Source organism: Lemur catta, chromosome 3 (genome assembly GCF_020740605.2).
Source record: "Lemur catta isolate mLemCat1 chromosome 3, mLemCat1.pri, whole genome shotgun sequence".
Lineage (NCBI taxonomy): Eukaryota > Metazoa > Chordata > Mammalia > Primates > Lemuridae > Lemur > Lemur catta.
In genome coordinates this window covers 10,059,146-10,080,622 of record NC_059130.1, presented here as the reverse complement: position 1 = coordinate 10,080,622, position 21,477 = coordinate 10,059,146, and the positions used below count along the sequence as shown (strand labels likewise).

At 37.3% G+C, this 21,477-nt stretch overlaps 1 protein-coding gene across 1 annotated transcript in view; it reads left to right on the top strand.

Moving 5' to 3' along the window:
* The first annotated feature begins 396 nt into the window (after positions 1 to 396).
* SLC25A24 (solute carrier family 25 member 24) overlaps positions 397 to 21,477 on the top strand; it is a 40,864-nt gene continuing 19,783 nt past the window's right edge. Inside the window, exons 1-5 of the mRNA XM_045546672.1 lie at positions 397 to 718; positions 9,560 to 9,686; positions 13,276 to 13,363; positions 19,117 to 19,228; positions 21,022 to 21,180. Of these exons, the coding sequence (XP_045402628.1) occupies positions 536 to 718; positions 9,560 to 9,686; positions 13,276 to 13,363; positions 19,117 to 19,228; positions 21,022 to 21,180 (669 nt within the window). The 5' untranslated portion in view covers positions 397 to 535. The remainder of the gene's footprint in view (positions 719 to 9,559; positions 9,687 to 13,275; positions 13,364 to 19,116; positions 19,229 to 21,021; positions 21,181 to 21,477) is intronic.

Genomic DNA, 21,477 nt, shown 5'->3' with positions numbered 1-21,477 from the left:
CCGGGTGTTGATTTTTTCTGCAAAAAACCGTTGGGCTTTTCCTTTATTATTATTATTGCACCAACAAGTTCTTTTGGATTTAACCCCTCTGCTTCTTAAAGCAGAATTCCCATCCCAGGTAAGCAACCACCCAACTCTCTTTTTTGTGAATGGAAAACAGGCCCAGAGATGTGGAGTTACACGAAAAAGTCGGAGAGCCGCGTGCCGCACACCCGCCGCGGCCGTGTTTCCACGCGGAGGGGAGCGCCCGCCTGCCCCGCACCCGCGGCCCTGACAGCCGGACTCGCGGCCGGCAGAGCTCACTCCCGGGTGCGCGCTCGCCCTGCCGAGACCGCCCCGCGGCGCTCTCACTTCCTCCCGCGGCGGCCCGCGGCCCGAACTCCGCCCCAGCCGCGGCCACACCCTGCGCGCCGCGCGGCCTCGCCCCGACGGCGGCCCGCGCTCCCCTCTCCGCCAGGCCGCGCGGGTCCGGCTCGCGCCCGCGGCCCTCGGCCCCCAGACTTCCCTCGGCCGGCCCGGCCCGCGCCCCGGGACCATGCTGCGCTGGCTGCGGGGCTTCGTGCTGCCCGCGGCGGCCTGCCAGGACGCGGAGCCGCCGACGCGCTACGAGGCCCTCTTCCAGGCGCTGGACCGCAACGGGGACGGCGTGGTGGACGTCGGCGAGCTGCAGGAGGGGCTGCGGAGCCTGGGCATCCCGCTGGGCCAGGACGCCGAGGAGGTGGGTGGCGGCCGGGCGCCGCGGGAGCAGCGCTCTGGGGACGCAGCCCGGACCGGGCAGGCGCGGCCGGGCTCAGCCGGGGAAGGCGGAACTGGGGCCCGCAGCCCCGGCGGGTTCGGGAACTCGGGAACGGGGCGCGCGGCCGGTTACCCCGTAACAGAAGCGGGTCGGCATCCGCAAGGCTACCGGTATTTTTCCAGATAAAATCAGCGTGGTGAACACTCTGGCCCACGGGCACTGTTAACTTTTTAAACCCTGTCCCACAGCACTTTTGTTCTGGATCCATCCCAGGTTCTTTACCTGTTTTTTTTGTACCATTGCAAACATTTAATCATTTTTTCTTTTCATTTTTTTTTTTTAGCTCTCAGACTTAAGGGGGTCCCAAGTTCTGTAAAAAGGCTCACGTTTTGTATCTCTTTGAAGCTACATTGTTATACCAGCCAGTGTTGTCTACTGTTTCAAAACTGTTTGAAAACCAGTTGTGTTTCCCTCAACTTCCCGTTGAGGAGGAATGGCGACATTCCATTGTTCAAGACATTCCTAAGTGAGTGCCCTAACTAAGTACATAAATTGATCTTAAGGGTTGACCCCTCGCTGAGCAATTTCACTTTCTCTGAGTCATTTTAATTGTGTCTCTGAAGTTCACAACTTAGCAGGGTGGAGATAGTTGGAATTTCTCCAACCCCGTTGAAGGGTTAAGAGGACAGCAGTGGCCTTCCCTGTCCAGAGGGAAAGTGATCAGGTTACTATGAAGGCCAACAACTGTTTTATCGTTGTAATTTAAACCACTCTTTCACCGTCTTTAGTAGTTACAGGCTCTTCAGTTTACTATTTCTTCTGGAGTCAGATTAAGTTAAGACACTTTTTTGGAAACTGCCCGTTTTGCCCAAAGTACATAATATTCACTTATGATTTATAAAACTTCTGACTGATCTGTAGGTAGGTTTGCTATTTCATTCCCGATATCTATCCTTTTCCCCCCTTAAATCTTGCCAAAGGTTTATTCATGTTATTCACACTTTGAAAGAACCAACTTTTGGTACTTTTTGCTGATTGTCTCAGAAACGGCCCGGTTCAGGTTTCTCAGCCTGTCCATTCATTGGCTGGAAGCAGCACAGGGAAAGGATGGCCTTGGAGCTCCCTGCAGTGCACCAGGAGGTGCCACGACTAGAGGATGTCAGTCAACCGTGCTAACCACGGAGGATCTGAGTGGTACAACTCCATGGTGCCTACAATAGACACAAGTTGTTTGGCGTCCTCAAGAATTTTTGAGACTGTAAAGGAATCCTAAAACCAAAAAGTTTGAGAATTGCTGCTCTACATCATTTTTTAATGACTGCATCATATTCCGTTGTATGTTTTTATCATAGTATATGTTATCAATTCTCTATTGATCATTATTTAGTTTATTGATAGTTTAAAAGTGATTATAAGTGAAATTGCAATGGAAGTCCTTTGTATTCATTTTTTCATTTTGTTCCAGTTATCTTCGTAGGATAAATTTTGAGTAGTAGAAATTGCTGAGTCTGAGGGTACACATATTTTAAATTGTGATATGTATCGCCTTTCAGAAACTTTGCACTCATTTGCATTTTTTGTTGATTGACACTGTTTGCGCCTCACCCATTCAGGATATCAGTCTTTATAAACTTGCCCATTCTGAAAGTGCAATTCCTTTCAGTTTCAGTCTTAGTCCCTTTAGTGTTGCTATAATGGAATACCTGAGGCTGGGTAATCTATAAAGAAAAGAGGTTTATTTACCTCACGGTTTTGCAGGCTGCGAAGTTAAAGGAGCATGGTGCTGGCAGCCACTGGGCTTCTGGTGACAGCTTTCCTGCTGCATCACAACATGGTGGAAGGTCAAAGGGGAAGCAGACACATGCAAAGGGGCAAAATCCAAGGGCTGTCCTGGCTTTATAACAACTCATTCTCTCCATTTGGGAGACAGGGAGAGCAAGAGCGGGAGAGCAAGAGTGGGAGAGGGAGAGAGAGCACTCACTCACTCAGTACTGGGAGAATGGCACCAGGCCATTCATGAGGGATCCACCCCCATGACCCAAACAGTTCCCTCTAGGCCCTACCTCCTAACACCACCACATCAGGGGCCAAATTTCAACATGAGTTTTGGTGGGGACAGACAAACTGTTAAAGCATAGTAGTTTCTCTGCCTTTTTATTCTATTCAGGCCCTCCAAAGGATTGGATTATGCCCGCTCATGTTGGTGAGGCTGCATCTTCTTTACTGAGTCTACTAATTCAAATGCTAGTCTCTTCTAGAGGCAGCCTCGCAGACACACCCAGAAATACTGTTTTACTAGCTATTTGGGCATCCCTTAGTCCAGTCAAGTTGATACACAAAACTAACCATCACACCTGGGATGGAATTAGGATTACACAGTCAATCTTTGTGGGAGAAAATTTCAGAGGCGTAGGTCAGGGGTCTCTGTAATGTCAAGGATTGAGGAGTTTGTCTACTCGAGTACCTAGAAATGAGGATTGTGGGTGACAATAGTTTGCCTCTAAGACAAATACTGAACTTGTAGTGAAATCTCTATAAATTTTCATCTGATTGGATCTCTCCATGTTTCCAAACTTTTGTAATAAATTCAACATTTAGAAGACAGCCAGTTTTTAAGTTTCTTTAGATCTTAAATGGAAAGAATATAGAAATAAGAGTAGAATGTAGAAAATAGGCATAAGGAAAGCAATAGGTAACTGTTACTAAGTTCCAAAACCATCCAGGGAAGAGAAAAGACTAAGTGTTGAGACAAAATTAAGAACCAGTTGGAAGTGAAATCACTGCAGTTTTTTTCTGATATGACTCCTCTTTTCTATATGTTCCAAGTTTCTCCTCATTATGAAATTACTGGCTTGGAAGAGAGAAAATTCATATTAAGTTTTCCTAGGACTCAGGAATATGAGAATATGAACTAAAAATAGAATGTAGTATGAGGAACAGGCAGATACAGTATTTAACCATTACTAATTTTCCCATAATTGTCTAGTAATTCTGTTTCCTTTTAAGAGTCTTTGTTCTTTTTCTTCTCTTTTTCCTTCCCTTCCCCTCACCTCCCTCTGCTCCTCCCTCTGCTCTAGCTCCTTTCTGTTTGTTTTTCATCAGAGGTCCCATTAGAACATTCTAAAAGAAAGTCCCAATATTTGGGTGTCATTTGAGATGCTCTGATGAAAAAAATCACATTTCAAGACATTAAAGAGTGGAGGAAATAATTTAAGTTTACTGAAATGGAAATCATAGGGAAAATAAAATGATGGTGAAGAGTCAGTAGTTTTAGCATGAAGTGTGTTTACTTTGGTTCAATTTAGGCTTGGAAGACTTTGGAACACTGTAGGCCCACTCCCCCACCCCATCTGGATTTAGAAATAGGGCAATAAAATGAAAAAAAGGAGATCTTATCTGCTAGAACTTTACGGATATTTTCATGTCCTTCTCTAGTCCTGACGTCATAGTGGCAACTTTTTTATTAATATGTGAAGGGGAAAGGGGAATTGGTTTTGTAGAGTACAAAGGTGTTCCTGTACCTAAGTTAAGTGCTAGATGATTTAGCAAATGTGTTACGTTAGCTTGGGGAAATTATAGGCAATTCTAAAGCTAAGGTGTTTGCCAATTTTTATAGATACACACCCTTACTGTAATTTTCTTAGGAGAGATTTAGAGTCATAGGAGGTATAGGACTTTTGAAGCTGAGAAAATTACTTTATGGACTGAATATTTGTGTCTCCTCCCAGTTCCTATGTTGAAATCTTAACCCCCAGTGTGATGGTATTAGGAGGTGGGACCTTTAGTAGGTGATCAGGTCATGAGGGTGGAGCCCTCATGAATGGGGTTAGTGCCCCTATAAAAGAGGCCTAGAAGAATTTCCTTGCCACTTCTGCCATGTGAGGACGCAGCGAGAAGGTAGCAGTCTATGAACCAGAAAGGGGCCCTCACCAGACGCTGAATTCGTTGGCACCTTGATCCAGGATTTCCAGCCTCTGAACTGTTGAGAAATAAATATTTATTGTTTAAGGCAATTATATTTGCTCTTTAGATGATTGACCCAGTAGACTGGGAGATCCATGAACATAAGGACTGTTGAATTCATTTTGGGTAATTGGTACTTTGTGCTAAAATAAAATAAAAAACAACTGTTGGTTGAGTTCTGTCTTGTTAAGATTTAGTGAACTCTTCCTGTTAGCCATGTGAACTTTGGGAGTCTTTATTTTAAGCTTCTATTTAGTCACGGATTTAGTTGTATTTTGAGCATGTACCATATGCCAAGCACTGCATCCTGGTTTCCTCATCTGCATTATCAGAGGCCTGATCTGGATGCTGTATGTGGACCAGTCCTGTCCAAAATGTTATCTCTGTAAAGTTCAGTTTTTAATTCCTAAAAAAAAAACTGGTGTGTTTTTCCTTTTAAAGCTAAATGCTCTTTATGTTTGTGTACAGCTACTCTCTTGTATTTGGATTTGCAAATGGGACTTGTATTTGCTTATTTGATATAAACTAGCCTTTCATAAGAAATACCAGATTATGCCATAAACAAGTTCAATCCTTTGAAACACATTTCTTCCTTATGAAAACAAAGTCTTATGCAAATCTGTCTTTTGTTTTTGGTAAGAGGTGGTGTGAGCCATATAAAGGCTTTGTATACCCAGTGATGACTGATGAGGGCTCACATATCAAAACCAGGCTCATGCCTGTAATCCCACTGCTTTGGGAGGCTGAGGTGAGAGGATCATGTAGGGCCAGGGGCTCAAGATGAGCCTGGGCAACACAGCAAGACCCCATCTCTGCAAAAAATAAAAAAAGACAAACTAGCTGGGCGTGGTGGCATGTGCCTGTAGTCCTAGCTACTCGGGAGGCTGAGGCAGGAGGATCACAGCCAGGAATTCAAGGCTGTGGTGAGCTGTGGTCATGCCACTGCCCTCCAGCCTGGGTGACAGAGTGAGACCCTGTCTCTAAGAAAATAAACAAATAAAATTAAAAATTAACAAACAAACAAACAATCAAGGGAAAGGCATTCCTGGAGAGCTCTGCACCAACCACACAGAACAGTGTATTTCAGAGGAACACTGTTATGGCTTTTTTCAGGTGACAGTGACATCTCTAGGAAGTTCTGATAAGAGGTCTTTTCTCACATGTCTCCAGCTTTTCCAATATGAAACTCTTTTAAATAGACACAATTCAGTTGGTTAAAAATCATAGAAATGGCGCTTATATCATGTAGTGTTAAGACATAAAAGGTAAAACTTTTTATTGCGATAACTAATTAATTGGGTTTATGAATAATGTTTTGTTTTGCTTTTTACTGTGAAAGTTGAGAGAGTGAATATACACATGGATATTGGCCAGACAATAAATGAAAATAGAATTTTGACCCACAACCTGCAGCAATCTGCTGAGGAAACCAGCCCCTTGTCTACAATAAACAGACCAGAAAAGTAATCTGTTATATCAGACTTTCAGAAAGTCAGATTGCTATCTCTAGTGACAATATAAGAAGCTAAGCAGTAACTTCTGAACAATGAGCCCCAATGGCCAGGACTTGATTAGTAACTGACAGCTGACAGCTTCCCTAATTTTTGCCTCACTTCCAACTTAGGACCAACCAGGGAAAGCCGAATATGCATCCCTAACCAATTATATAGGGTGTCCTACTTCAGTTAGCCAGACTATGTCTTCCCCATGCCCTGCTTCCAATCAGGACATACACGAAGCCTACCTTTTTTTTCCACTGCAAAGCTTCCCTACTCCTTTGTCTGCCTTTGGATCTCTGTCAAAATGCAGGCAACAGTGTCTGACTCCCTTACTGCAGCAAGCTCAGGATAAATAGCCTTTGCTTTTCTCATTTGGTTGGTCTTCATTTATTTCCACTGGGGAATATATAAAAAATTTCAAAAGAGAAGCCCTAGTTTTTCACATTGCTGTAGTCCTCCCTTATCTCTGGGGGATGTGTTTCAAGACCCCCAGTGGATGCCTGAAACCAAACCTTGTATACACTGCTTTTTTGACAAAAATAACCAAGACAGCTACTAAGTGACTGACAGGTTGGTAGCACAGACAGTGTGGATACGCTGGACAAAGGGATGATTCGCCTCCCAGGCTGGACAGAGCAGGATGGCATGATACTTCATCATGCTATTCAGAATGGCATGAGTATGAATAGTTTATTTCTGGAATTTTCCATGTAATATTTTTGGGCCATGGTTGACCACAGGTTAATGAAACCACAAAACAGCCAAACTGCAGATAAGGGAGGACTACTGTATTGGTAAGTTGGAGTCATTAGGTGATTATAATTCTAGGAGTCTTTATTTACCCTAAGAAAGTTTGCAGAAATAAGGGTAAAAAAAATTGAGCTGTTCAAAGATAGGGTCAGGAATGTCCTTTAACTTGTAATTGCCAAAATGATAGCTGTTCACTGATATTTCCATCGACTAAAATATAAACTTCAGTACACAAATGGGGCCCCAGAATGCTGTGACATTTACTCTTGGATTATGCAAGTCTCAGTAGATGTTTTGAGTAATCAGGAAATAATTTCCAGATGAAGATTATTCTCAATCTAATTTGTAAAAGGAATTAAATAGTAATAATTATTTTTAAGTGATGTAAATATATTTGCTTTTAAAACTGTCAGTAGTAATTGATATTTTAATCAAGTCTATTTAGGTTGCAGGTAAGAGATACCACTCAAACTAGCTTAAATAAAAAAGGCTAGAATTCTTTGCAGATACTCTTTATCAGACTGAGGGAGCACTTTTCTATTGCTAGTTTGCTAATAGTTTTTAATCATGAATGGTGTTGAATCCATCAAATGTTTATTAAGATGATCATATGACTTTTCCCTTTTATTCTGTTAATGTAATTTACAAGATTTCTTTTTTAGAAAAAATATTAACCCAACTTGGCATTACCGAAATACATTCATCTCGTTTATATATATATATATATATATATATATATATATATATATATATATATGTATATATGTATATGTATGTGTACATATATACATATATAGTATGTGTGTATACACATAAATATGCAGTCATGTGTTGCTTAATGACAGGGATATGTCCTGAGAAATATGTCGTTAGGCGATTTTATCTTTGTGTGAACATTGCAGAGTGTGTTTGCATAAACCTAGAAGGTATAGCCTTGTACATACCTAGGCTCTGTGGTACAGCCTGTCACTCCTAGGCGACAAACCTGTGCAGCATGTTACTGTACTGAATACTGTAGGCAAGTGGAACACAATGGTAAGTATTTGTGTATGTAAACATATCTAAACATAGAAAAGGTACAGTAAATACATGGTATTGTAATCTTACGAGACCACCATTGTGTGTGCTTTGCATCCTTAACTGAAAAATTACTATATGTTACATGACTGTATATATAATTTATTATCCATTTTATGTATTGTTAGATTTAATTTGTTAACATTTTATTTAGGAATTCTGCATCTACTTCAATAGTGACGTTGCTTGTAATTTTCCTTTTTTGTGATGTTTCTGTGAGGTTTGAATCAAAAGTATACTTATCTCATAAGATGGGTTGGGAAATGCTCTCATCTCTTCTATTCTCTGGGAAATTGGTGTTATTTCTTTATTAAAAGTTTGGTAGACATTACTGTAAAACCATGTGGGCCTAGAGTTTTCTCCATGGGAGTGTTTTAAAGTTACAGGTTAAATTTCTTTAATACTTATAGGAATATGCAGATTTTCTGTTGTCTTATAGCAATTTTTAATAAGTTTTTCTGGGCATTTATCTATTTTATCTCATTTTTTATTTTTTTAGTAAACCTGTTCATAGTATCATTAATGTTTATAGTGTCTAGTGATTTCCATATTTATATTCTGACATGGGTTATTTGCCAATTTCAGGAGTCTATCAATTTTATTGGTCTTTTCAAAGCACCATCTTTTGACTTTCTTGATCCTCTCAGTATATGTTTTCTTTTTCATTACTCTTTGTTCTTTGTCTCTTTCCTTCAACTTCTTTTTTGCTTAACTTTTTTCTAATTTCTTGAGATTGAAGTATGACTCAATGATTGATCATTGATTTTTGGTCTTCTTTTCTTTATGCATTTAAAACCATAAATCTTCCTCTACGCATAGCTTTAGTTGCAGCTCACAAGTTTCAGACCTGTCTCAGTCTAGAGCTTGGAAGTCTGACTGTCATACCATCCTGCCACATGTAGCATTATTTCCCCAGGACAGCATGACAGTCAGAATGATAGAATTTTTAAGTTTTGGGTGGGTGATTGTGAGTGGCTTAATAGGTAGAAAGTTATATTTTGGGTGGTGGTGGGAGAAGTCTTACATGTATTATCAAATTTCATATGATCTTATTTCTTTCTCTAAAGCAGTGACTTCTATGGATAGAAATGGACAGTTTGATATGACAGCTTTTTATGAGGATCATCTTTAGGAAAAGATTATTTAATTTTGGAAGTCATAGGAGAAAAATACTATTTTAGACATTTAAATCCTATGCTAGGTCAAGTGTTTGTCTTCTATCTTGGGGTTTATAAAGTACATGTCAAGAAATTTAGGGTGTGATTACATTAACCTTAAAAATACTGTGTTTCATAGAAATCAGCGCCTCATTTTTCTAATTAAAATTTTAACACAAGATCTGGAATCTTTTTGCAATGGTAGGGTGGTTGCTTTTATTATAGATCTTTGTCATAATGAAAAATGATATATCTGGCCAAAAATTGGTACTTTAGTCTTATAGGAAAATAGCCAATCTGCTTGAAGTATGTGTACAAATAATTTAGTGCGATAGCCCATACTGGCAATAAAATATCTCTAATTTTCTTTTTTGCAGAAAATTTTTACTACTGGAGATATCAACAAAGATGGAAAGCTGGATTTTGAAGAATTTATGAAGTACCTTAAAGACCACGAGAAAAAAATGAAACTGGCATTTAAGAGTTTGGACAAAAATAATGATGGTGTGTTTCTTTTCTATTCATCACCAGCTGTGAAGAAGTACTTCTCATGCTTCCAAGAGTCTAAAACAATGCATGTTTAGTCACTCATTTTTGAGATGATAACTATTACTTGTGATAATACTTATTTTTCTTAGTAATGTGACTTTTATATAGAGTTCATACTTTTAGTGAAGAAAACGTAGCAGATAGCTTTGTCTTCTGAATTAAAAGCTGTGGGTAGGGCCTATTGTAAAATGTTAACTATGGAACATTATGCCAATTTTACTAAAGCTGTGTGTTAAAAATAATAATCATGTTCTCTTGCCTTCTGGGTAAGAGAAATTCATTTTTGTTTGTATACAGGCATAACTATTATGTATTCTAAAACTTAAAAAGCTTTCAGATTGTCTCACATTTGATAGTCATTTTGGAGAATTAATTTAGAGAAGATACTATTTGATACTGAAAATTAGAAAAAAATAACATATAATCGTTTAAGTATGTATCTGCTGGTTGGGATTATGGTTTCTCTATTTAGATTAATAGTTTGGAGTTTGTGTTAGTTTGTTTTCTGTTGCTATAACAGAATACCACGGACTGGGTAATTTATAAAGAAAGGGAAATTTATTTCTTAACAGTTCTGGAGGCTGGGAAGTTCAAAGTTGAGGGTCCGCGTTGGGTGAGGGCCTTTTTACTGCGTTATAACATGCCAGGTGGCATCCCATGGTGAGACAGAGCAAGTGTCCTACCTCAGATCTCTCTTCCTCTTCCTATAAAGCCACCAGTCCCATGGTGAGGGCTGCACCCTGACAACGTTATCTAATCCCAGTTACCTCCCAAAGGCCCCACCCCAAATTCGTCATCACATGAATTTGGAGATTAGGTTTCCAACACATGAAATTTGGAGGACATATTCAAACCATAGTAGAGTTATAGTCCCAGTTACGTAGGGCAAAAAGCAAGGGTCATGGTAGGAGAAAGGGAGTCATGAAGCCTTTATCACCAAAGGCAGTCTTTTATAGGAAGAAGGAATTATTAAAAATTTAATATAGCTCCAAACCACTCCCTACATATGATTAATCAGGGTCATCCCATTCACAGACTTGTTATTTAAGAAACAAGTTAAACAAATGGATTGAGAGAAAATATAGTTCATATCAGGGGTTGGCAAACTTTTTTGTAAAAGTCCAGATAATATTTTGGCTTTATGGGCCGCATAGCCTCAGTTGTAGCTATTCATCTCTGCCGCAGTACCTCAAAAGCAGCCACAGGCAAAATGTAAATGATGAGCAGGGCAGCATCCCAATAAAACTTTATTTGTAAAGACAGTCAGCAGGCCTATTTGGCTTAAGGATTATAGTTTGCAAGCTCTTGGTTTACACTGAATATTAACTAAAGTTAAATTCAAAGTAAGTTATTTCAAACAAACAACTAAATCCTTTGAGTGGTTTTGATGATCATTGAAGTCTGTGTCTCTTAGCCAGGAAGACCTGAGTTTGTGGTGGAAAGTAGTACTTTTGGAACGTTTGTTGCCTCTAATAACTTTACATTATATGCCTCTAAGTCTAGCCTTAGTTTAATCTTAGAGCAAATTTCAGTTCTTGCAATCAACTTTCCTCCTTCCTTGCAAACCTTCATCCCCACCTGGACCCTCGACAGTTCAGTTACAGAGATAAGATTGTGAACTGTCAGGGCAGGCAGTCGCTGGGAGGTGGAGCTACCTCAGGATCTACTGCCACATAATTAGAGGCTGATCACCTCAGTACAGAAGTTGTGCACACATCAACTGTCAATTTCAGAGAATTCTAAATGAACCAGAGGAGACAAAGATGAAATTTTAATGATACATTTGTAGCAAATATAAAGTATCCCTTTACTTTATCTTGTTTGTGTATTTTGAAACAATTTCTCATTATAGATACATTTTTATTTATCAGACTTCCTTAAAGCAAAGCATTTACAGTTGATCCTCATTATTCACAGATTCTATGTTTGTGAATTTGCCTACTCACTAAAATTTAACCCAAAAGTCACCCCAAAATGTATACTCGTAGCTCTTTCCCTATCATTCATGAACTCGCACAGAGCAGTGAAAAATATGAGTTGCTCAATGTGCACATTCCTAGCAGAGGTAGAATATGGCAACACTGTCTTCTTGTTTCAGCTCTCATACTGTAAACAAGTAACCTTTTCTAGGTGTATCTTGTGCCACATTTTTTGCAGTTTTGTACTTTTTATTGGTAATTTTGCTTTTTAAAACGTTCCCCTAATGTAATGCTGAGGCACTATCTAGTGCTCCTAAGTGCAAGAATGCCATGGTGTGCCTTATGGAGAAAATATGTGTGTTAGATAAACTTCACTATGAGTTCAACATTAGTGAATCAATGATGTATGTTAAATGAGGTGTCTTTAAACAGAAACACACATAACGCAAGGTTACATATCGATCAGTTGATGAAAATGTGATCAGAGGCTCCGCAGGAACCTAACCCTGTGTTTCCCCTAGGAGCAGTGGCTCAGTATTTGCTAATTCAGTGTTGCAGCCACTTTATAGAACATGAGTACTGTGAATAATGAGAATTAACTGGATCTCTTTAAGAGTGCAGTTCTAAAGGAGAATATTCAGAGTGATATTTGAAGAATTTCGTTGCTAATAGATAGTGCCTCTAACTGTCCTTGCATTGCCTGGATTTTTATGCTGCTGCTTCCCTCTCCCCAGGAGGATTCTCTCAGAATGCTGTCCCTTCTTTAGGGTCCCTTCTCTTAGACTAAGTGTTTCCTTTCACCACTAACTGACAGTAATTTTTCTCTTCCTCTTTTCCGGGAGAAGTTTTCTGTTAATGCAATGCTGGATTGGCACAAGACCCTCTCTTACTTTTGTTTTCATCCTATTTCATGTGTATTAGTCTTAGGATTCTCAAGAGCCCCTAAGCTACTTGAGGGAAATGCAGTAGTGCTTATGTTCATTGCAAATATTTTCTGTTTTCTCTTTCTCTCTTCTGATTGTTTTCCTTATGTCTATAAACATGCTCTAATTTCCCTAACACTAAAATCTTCTCTCTTCTATCGTCTTTCTATCCTTGCTCTCTTTATTTTTAGGGCCAGATTTCTCGAAGAATAGTCCACCCTTTGAGTCCATTTCCTCATTTTCTGCTCCTTTTAACTCAGTCATATAATATGAATTTATGCATAATAAATGTATAGTCATTTATGAAAATGTGGAATAGGTACTGTTAAAATGAGTAGATGCTAGTTTAATTGAATTTACCTCAGAGTTAGAATATCTTGATTTGAATCTCAGTTCTCCTACTCCTTAATTACATTACTTGGTAAGGCCAGTTGAGGTCCTGGTCTCCTCTTCAGAGGAAATTATTATTTATCTACAAGGCTGTTATAATTACTGAATTAAACAAATGTTTAATGTATTTGTTAAATTTTGAATATTGATGTTATAATATGTATTTAAGCAAATCTGTAACTTACCTAAATGCATAATTTTGCCTTAATCAGGTCAAAGCTTTCTCTTAAATGAGAGATTTGAAATTCATGGTTTCTAAGGTCCTTGTCAATTCTGAGTCTGAGTTTATACCCTTTTCATTTTTTTTTAAAGGAAAAATTGAAGCTGCAGAAATTGTCCAGTCTCTCCAGATCCTGGGTCTAACTATTTCTGAAAAACAAGCAGAGTTGATTCTTCAAAGGTAAGCTCTTCATCTTATTGACAATTGTTTTGACTTTCATTTTAATATCCTGCATTAGAGATCTGCATTTGTTAAGTGTGGCTTTAAAACACCTTCCAGCATGTCACCGTTCTTCAAGTACATCTTCCCTTTTTCTTCCTTTCATTTTGTATATGCACATATCTCTAAAGTATAGGAATGGGAAATGTAATCTCAGGCTGAACTCTTTCTTGCAAAGCCTCAAGGGCCAGTGGAATGGTGGTAAAATTTTAAATCTATAGATAAGAGTTTTCACATTGCTTTTTCCCCCCCATTTGGGTTCTAGAGTGACAGCAGATACATCAAGTTATTTAACCTACATGTGACTGGGTAAGAGGGAAATTCCCAGGCTTTCCTGATTAACAAAGAAATACCTATTTAAACTTTCAGAAAACAGAATGCCGATTTGAACCTTATTGTCCAAGGCAATTATTTCAATTACTTAGTAAGCCAGATGTTTACAGACTTAATGCTTTGTTGCACAGGATAGAGCAGTAACCTCTGTAGTCCAGGTGCTCTCAAATATTCTTCTGCTATAAACACAGTACAAGGACCAATTTTTTTATGATAACAGAAAACAGGAAAGGATTGTTACATTATATTAATATTCTTGTGAATGTGTTCAGTCTTCACATTATCTAACAAGTTTCTTTTAAGTGGCTTTATTGTTGAATTTAATCTTCTTTCATATCTGCAGCAGTAGCATTTTCCTCCTTTCTATCTGTTCAGAATTTCTTTTATAAACAGCTGCTCAACAGGAAGGCTCCAAGTCTGAAGGCTTAGCACAGACAGAGTCACTTTTGTTAGCTCTGGATGAGAAGGGCTTTCCTGAGGAAATGAAAATCTAAAACATGAAAAGGAGATAAACAGAATTTTGACAGTGAGATAGGCAGCATATAATATTCTGCTTATAAAGTCACGTTCTTCCAGGAAAGTGAGAGTTTTTTCTGGTTCTTAAGCCAAAAATCATATTCCTGTATTTCCTATGATAGTTTTAGGAATAATGCAAATTCCAAGCCCAAGCTTCAGAATAGACTAAGATGTATTAGCTAGCTCGGCTGCCATAACAAAATACCATAGGCTGTGCCTTAAACATCAGAAATTTACTTTCTCACACTTGTGGAGGCTGGAATTTCAAGATCAAAGTGCTAGTATGGTCAAGTTCTGGTAAGGGCTCTCTTCCTGGCTTGCCTTCTCACTGTATCTGTACATAGGAGAGAGAGAGAGAGAGAGAGAGAGAGTTCGTTTTTGCTTCCTCTTCCTATAAGGCCATAGTCCTATTGGATCAGTACTTACAACCTCATTTAACCTAATTACCTCCTAAGCACCCTGTCTGCAGATATAGTCACATTGGAGGTTAGAGCTTCAACATATGAATTTTGGTGGGGCACAATTCAGTTCATAGCAAAGGGTAATGCAGAGGGATCATATTTAAAAGTAGCTATACAATTATTTATATAAATATCTTATGACAGCTTTATTGAGATATAATTCACATGCCATAAGAGTCACTCTTTCAAAGTATACAACTCAATGATTTTAAAAAATATATATTTATTTTTAAATTGACAGATAAAATATTATGTATTTATCATGTACATCATAATGTTTCGAAGTGTCTATAACATTGTGGAATGACTAAATCTAGCTAATGAACATATGATACCTCACATAGTTATGATTTCTGTGGTGAGAACAATTTATACCCACTTTCGTAGTATTTTTCAAGAATACCACATATTGTTATTAACTATGGTTACCATATTGTACAGGTGATCTCTTGAACCAAAATTCTGTATTCTTTGACCGTCTCCTGAACACCCTCCCACCCAAACCATTCTACTCTGCTTCTATGAGATCAACTTCTTTAGATTCTACATATGAGTGTGATCATGTAGTATTCGTCTTTCTGTATCTGGCTTATTTCATCTATGTTATCACAAATGACAAGATTTCCTTCTTTTTTATGGCTGAATAGATTTCCATTGTGTATATATACCACATTTTCTTTATCCATTCATCTACTTGTGGATACTTAGGTTGATTTCATATCTTGGCTATTGTGAATAATACTGCAGTGAACATGGGAGTGTAGATATCTCTTCAACATAATGATTTCATTTCCTTTGGATATATACCCAGTAGTGGAATTGCTGGATCATATGAGTTCTATTTAATTTTGTGAGGAACCTTCATACTGTTTTCCATAATGGCTATACTAATTTGCTTTCCTACCAATAATGTGCAAGGGTTCCCTTTTCTCCACATCCTCACCAACACTTGTTATCTTTTGTCATTTTGATAATAGCCATTCTAACAAGTGTGAGATGATATCTCATTGTGATTTTTGTTTGCATTTTCCTGATGATTAGTGATGTTGAGCATTTTTTTATATACCTGTTGTCCATTTGTATATCTTCCTCGGAAAAATGCCTATCCAAGTCCTTTGCCCACTTTTTAATTGGGTTATTTCTTTTCTTGCTATTGAGTTTTTTGAGTTTCTTATATATTTAGGATTTTAACCCCTTATCAGATTTATAGTTTGCAGGTATTTTTCCCCATTCTGTAGGTTGTGTCTTCACTCTGTTGATTATTTTCTTTGCTGTGCAGAAGCTTTTTAGTTTGATGTAATTAATTCCATTTGTTTATTTTGATCTGGTTGCCTGTGCTTTAGATGCCATATGCAGAAAATCATTGTCAAGTCCAATGTCATGGAGCTTTTCCCGTATGTTTTCTTGTAGTAGTTTTATAGTTTTGGGTCTTTAAGTCTTTATTTGATTTTATTTGATTTTTTTATATGGCATGAAATAAGGGTCTAATTTCATTCTTATGCAGGTGGATATCCGGTTTTCCCAATATCATTTATTGACTAGACTGTCTTTTCCCCATTGTGTGTTTGTGGCACCTGTGTCAAAAATCACTTGGCTTTAAATGCATGGATTTCTGGGCTGTCTATTCTGTTCCATTGGCCTATGTATCTGTTTTTATACTCTGCTGTTTGGGTTACTATACTTTCTTGATAGTTTGAAGTCACATAGTGTGATGTCTCTAGCTGTGTTCTTTTTTTTTTGAGACAGTGTCTCACTCTGTCGCCCTGGCTAGAGTGCTGTGGCGTCAGCCTAACTCACAGCAACCTCAAACCCCTGGGCTTAAGCGATCCTACTGCCTCAGCCTCCCAAGTAGCTGGGACTACAGGCATGTGCCACCATGACCAGCTAATTTTTTCTCTCTATATATTTTTTAGTTGTCCAGATAATTTCTTTCTATTTTTAGTAGAGACGGGGTCTCGCTCTTGCTCAGGCTGGTCTCGAACTCCTGATCTTGAGCGATCCTCCCGCCTCGACCTCCCAGAGTGCTAGGATTACAGGCGTGAGCCACCAGGCCCGGCCCTTAGCTTTGTTCTTTTTGCTCAAAATTGTTTTGGCTATTTGGAGTTTTTTGTGATTTCATATGGATTTTAGGATTGTTTTTTCTATTTCTGTGGAGCACGTCATTGGTATTTTAGTAGGGATTACATAAAATCTGTAGATAGCTTTGGGTACCATTGACATTAACAATATTAATTTTTTCCAATCAATAAACATGGGATATCTTTTATTTGTGTCTTCTTCAATTTCTTTCATTAGTGTTTTATGGTTTTCCTTGTAGAGATCTTTCACCTTGTTGGTTAAATTTATTCCTAAGTATTTCATTATTTTTTTGTAGCTAATATAAATGATATTATTGCCTTGATTTCTTTTTTAGATATTCCATTGTTAATGTATAGAAATGCTAGTCATTTTTGTGTGTTGATTTTGTATCCTGTAGCTTTACTGAATTCACTTATCAGTTCTATCAGTTTTTTGGTGGAGTCTTTAGGGTTTTCCATATATAAGATTATTTCATCTGAAAACCAGAACAATTTAACTTCTGTCATATCAATTTGTATGCCTTTTCTCTCTTTCTCTTGTCTAGTTTTCTCTGGCTAGGAATTCCAATACTGTGTTGAATAGAAGTGGCAAGATTGGACATCCTTGCCTTGTTCTTGATCTTCAAGGAAAAGCTTTCAGTTTTTTTGCCTTTGAAGATGTTAGCTGTGGGTTTGTGATATATGGCCTTTATTATGTTGAGGTACATTCTTTCTATACCTAATCTTTTGAGTTTTTTTTTTTTTTTATGAAAGGATGTTGAATTTTGTCAAGTACTTTTTCTTATCTATTAACATGATTATATGTTTTTGTCTTTCATTATGTTAATGTGATGTGTCACATTTACCGATTTATGTATGTTGAAAAATCCTTGCATCTCTGGGGTAAATCCCACTTGATCGTAGTGAATCATCTTTTTAATGTGTTTTTTAATTTGGTTTGCTAGCATTTTGTTGAAGATTATTGCTTTTATGTTCATCAAGGATAAAGGCCTATAGTTTTCTTTTTTTGTAGTTATCTGGATTTTGGTATTAGGGTAATGCTAGCCTTGTAAAATGAGTTCCCCTTCAGTTTTATGGAAGAGTTTTAGAAGAATTGGTATTAATTCTTCTTTAAATGTTTGCTACAATTCATTAGTGAAGCCATCCACGAGGTGCTGGGCTTTCTTTGATGGGAGACTTTTTATTACTGATTCAGTCTCCTTACTCATTATTGGTTTGTTCAGATTTCCTTATAATTCAATCTTTTTAGGTTGTATGTGTCAAGGATTTTATCCATTTCTTCTAGGTTATCCAATTTGTTGGTATATAATTGTTCATAATAGTCACTTATGATCCTTTGCATTTCCGATGTATCAGTTGTAATGTCTCATGTTTCATTTCTGATTTTGAGTCTTCTCTCTTTTTTTTCTTAGTCTAATTAAAGGTTTGTTGATTTTGTTTAACTTTCTAAAAAACCAACTCTTATTGTTATTGTTCTTTCTTCAGATGCAAAAGGCCCAATCACCAAGAGTTTGATTTTTTTATAATCACTGCTAATTTTCTTAGGTTGGAGGAAATTGATAGCCTATTTTTGAGTATTCAAGTGTTCAAACATTCAAATGTTGCAGCAGAACATTAAGAAATATCTTCCTAAAGTAGTACAAGAAAAAATGGATTGAAATTTCATTCATTACTACCTCTCAATATTTTTCTTCCAGTTTTTTCCAGTTTTTTTTTTTTTTTTGAGACAGAATCTTGCTCTGTTGCCTGGTCTAGAGTGCTGTGGTATCAGCCTAGCTCACAGTAACCTCAAACAACCTCAAACTCCTGGGCTCAGGCAATCCTCCTGCTTCAGATTCCCGAGTAGCTGGGACTATAGGCGTGTACCACCACGCCTGGCTAATTTTTTTCTATTTTCAGTTGCCAAGCTAATTTTTTTTTCTATTTTTAGTAGAGACAGGGTCTCGCTTTTGCCCAGGTTGGTCTTGAACTCCTGAGCTCAAGCAATCCCCCCACCTCGGCCTCCCAGAGTGCTAGGATTACAGGCGTGAGCCACTGTGCCTGGCCCAGTTTTTACATTTTATAGCTCATTGACATAGAGTTTGACAGAGTGCTAAAAGTCGTCTTTAGTGAGCTCTGAAATTTTTGGATCCATTTTTATCTAAATAATTAAAACTATCTGACAGGACCGTAAAATGCTTGTTACCATTTCCAACAACCTGTAATTGTGAATGAGATTCTTTAATAAGAATATTAAATTGGAAAAATAACTATCATTCTGTAAAATGGCCAATATGTTAGTTTTATTCATCAGTTTTGTTCTTTAATTTTTTTTTTAAACTTTCAGCATTGATGCTGATGGGACAATGACAGTGGACTGGAATGAATGGAGAGATTACTTCTTATTTAATCCTGTTACAGACATTGAGGAAATTATTCGTTTCTGGAAACATTCTACTGTAAGTAGTGTGCTTTATGTTTTTATACTTACTTGGTGCTGTAAGCAATAAGTATAGTTATCACCCAAGAACACTCTAACACTTATGAACCAGGATGCCTAAGTCCCAAAAGTTCCTTAACATACCGTAGAGTTCTGCTTCTCCTATTAGGCATAGATTTATAGCATCTTTAAAAAACCCAAGACTGCATAATCAGCCATTTTCAAAAGTTGGAGGACAGCTTGATGAATAAGCTGTCCAACTTTATTGACATTTAAGTATTCTGGCATAGGGAAGTATAAAAGTCATAGACTTTTACTTTTTGTAGATACTATATTGTCTAAATATCTCAACACTCATGATTGCTAAGGATCTGTTTCCTTGGCCATTGATGATATGGCCAAAGGTCCCTTCTGAAACTTTTGCTTATTTGTCTCTCATGTAAGGAACTTAAAATAATCATTAAAGGTTACAAAATCTTTTGGCTCATCTGCTCAGCATTTCACATCAATTTGTATTCCCCAAAACTTTCAAATTTTGATTACATTTCATTAATATACTGCTAAAATATACTGGTGTAAATCAGGTTCTGTTACTGTGCAACATGCTCCTGAAACCATTGGGAGCTCTCTTAAGGAATTTTCTTTTCCTCACGGGCTTGCCTTCTGTACTTATTCATGGATTTCATTAAATTTAATATGCACTAAATGAAGCCTGGAGTTCACATTGCAACTAGTACAATGCCTAAGCTTACACAGAGCATTATAAAATTATTGGTGATTAATGCTTTTTCAACTATGAGTATATAATTATATTAGTAGTTTAGTTGCCTAGATAAATTTTATACTTATGTGTGGTTTTATATACTTGATTCTTTTTGTATCTTTGAAGATAATCGATAACACTTGAGGCTACAATCATGTCTATTGTACTGATGATAAAATGAAGTAAGAGAGGGCTACTACCATAGCATAGCTCCTTACCCTTATATTCTTGCTTGTAAAATCTTTTATGCCAAAATCATTTAGATAATAAAGTTGTAAAAACGTTATCATTGTAGATAATATTTCTCTCAAGCTTTATTTATAAATCTATAGTAATGTTTCTCTCAAGCTATATTTGTAATCTATAGTAATGTTTAGAATAGATTGGTGGGGTGATTATTTCAAACAATAATTCCTGTTAGCTAAATTTTATATAGAATCAATTGCATGTTTTAAATGACAAGTCAGATTTATCAAAATATTTATAGACAGGCAATATAGAAAATGAGTTTGGTAGAGTATCCACAAAGATAGTTTTAATTTAATTTCTATTTACTTATTTAAAGCATATAGCATGGTATAAAGTATAATGTAGATATAATCTTGAGATAAATGGAATATCACTGAAGAATTGACAGACTAATTTCTTAAAAGATATCATCACCAGTTGGATGTGGTTTTCTAGCCTTATGAAAAGTGACTATCTAAAAAGGATTCACTACACTTGATAAAATGCTGTTCTTTCATTCTGACTTAGACCAAGAGGAGAAAAGTTACTCTGAATGTATTAAGAAAGTAAGATGTAACCATTGGTTTTGTAACTTTGTAATTACTGTCAATTTTCATTTCTTGTGAACTGATACTATAGTGTGAATAGAGTATTTATAATCTGTGTGCTCAAATTTGTTCAGTATAAATTCTAAGGAGTAAAGTTTATCTTAACTGTAAAATAATACGTGGTTTTTCTCTAAAACAAACAAACAAAAAGCCCTTCTGTTATTATCTGTTTTTAATTGAAGGAGCATGGAACTCTTTTTTACATTTTAACAGGGAATTGACATAGGGGATAGTTTAACTATTCCAGATGAGTTCACGGAAGATGAAAAAAAGTCTGGGCAGTGGTGGAGGCAGCTTTTGGCAGGAGGAATTGCTGGTGCCGTCTCTCGAACAAGCACTGCCCCTTTGGACCGCCTGAAAATCATGATGCAGGTGAGCTTTATGTTCGTGTGTCTAAGTTTGTCTTAAATAGTCTAAGAGAATGAGAAATGCGTTGCTTTGAAAAAGAAGTTTTAAGACTTCTCAGTAATAGTCTTTCATACCCTTAACAAAAATTCTCTATTTTGTTGCTGTCAATGCTGAATTCAGTTCATGTAAGTATTGCATTGCTGTACCAGACTTTACATTGTTGGTATAAATATGTAATGAACTTTTAATCTTTGGCATTCTGTGACTATTCAAATGTTTAATTAAAAAAAATCTCTAGCCATTATTGTAGGATTCTTATTT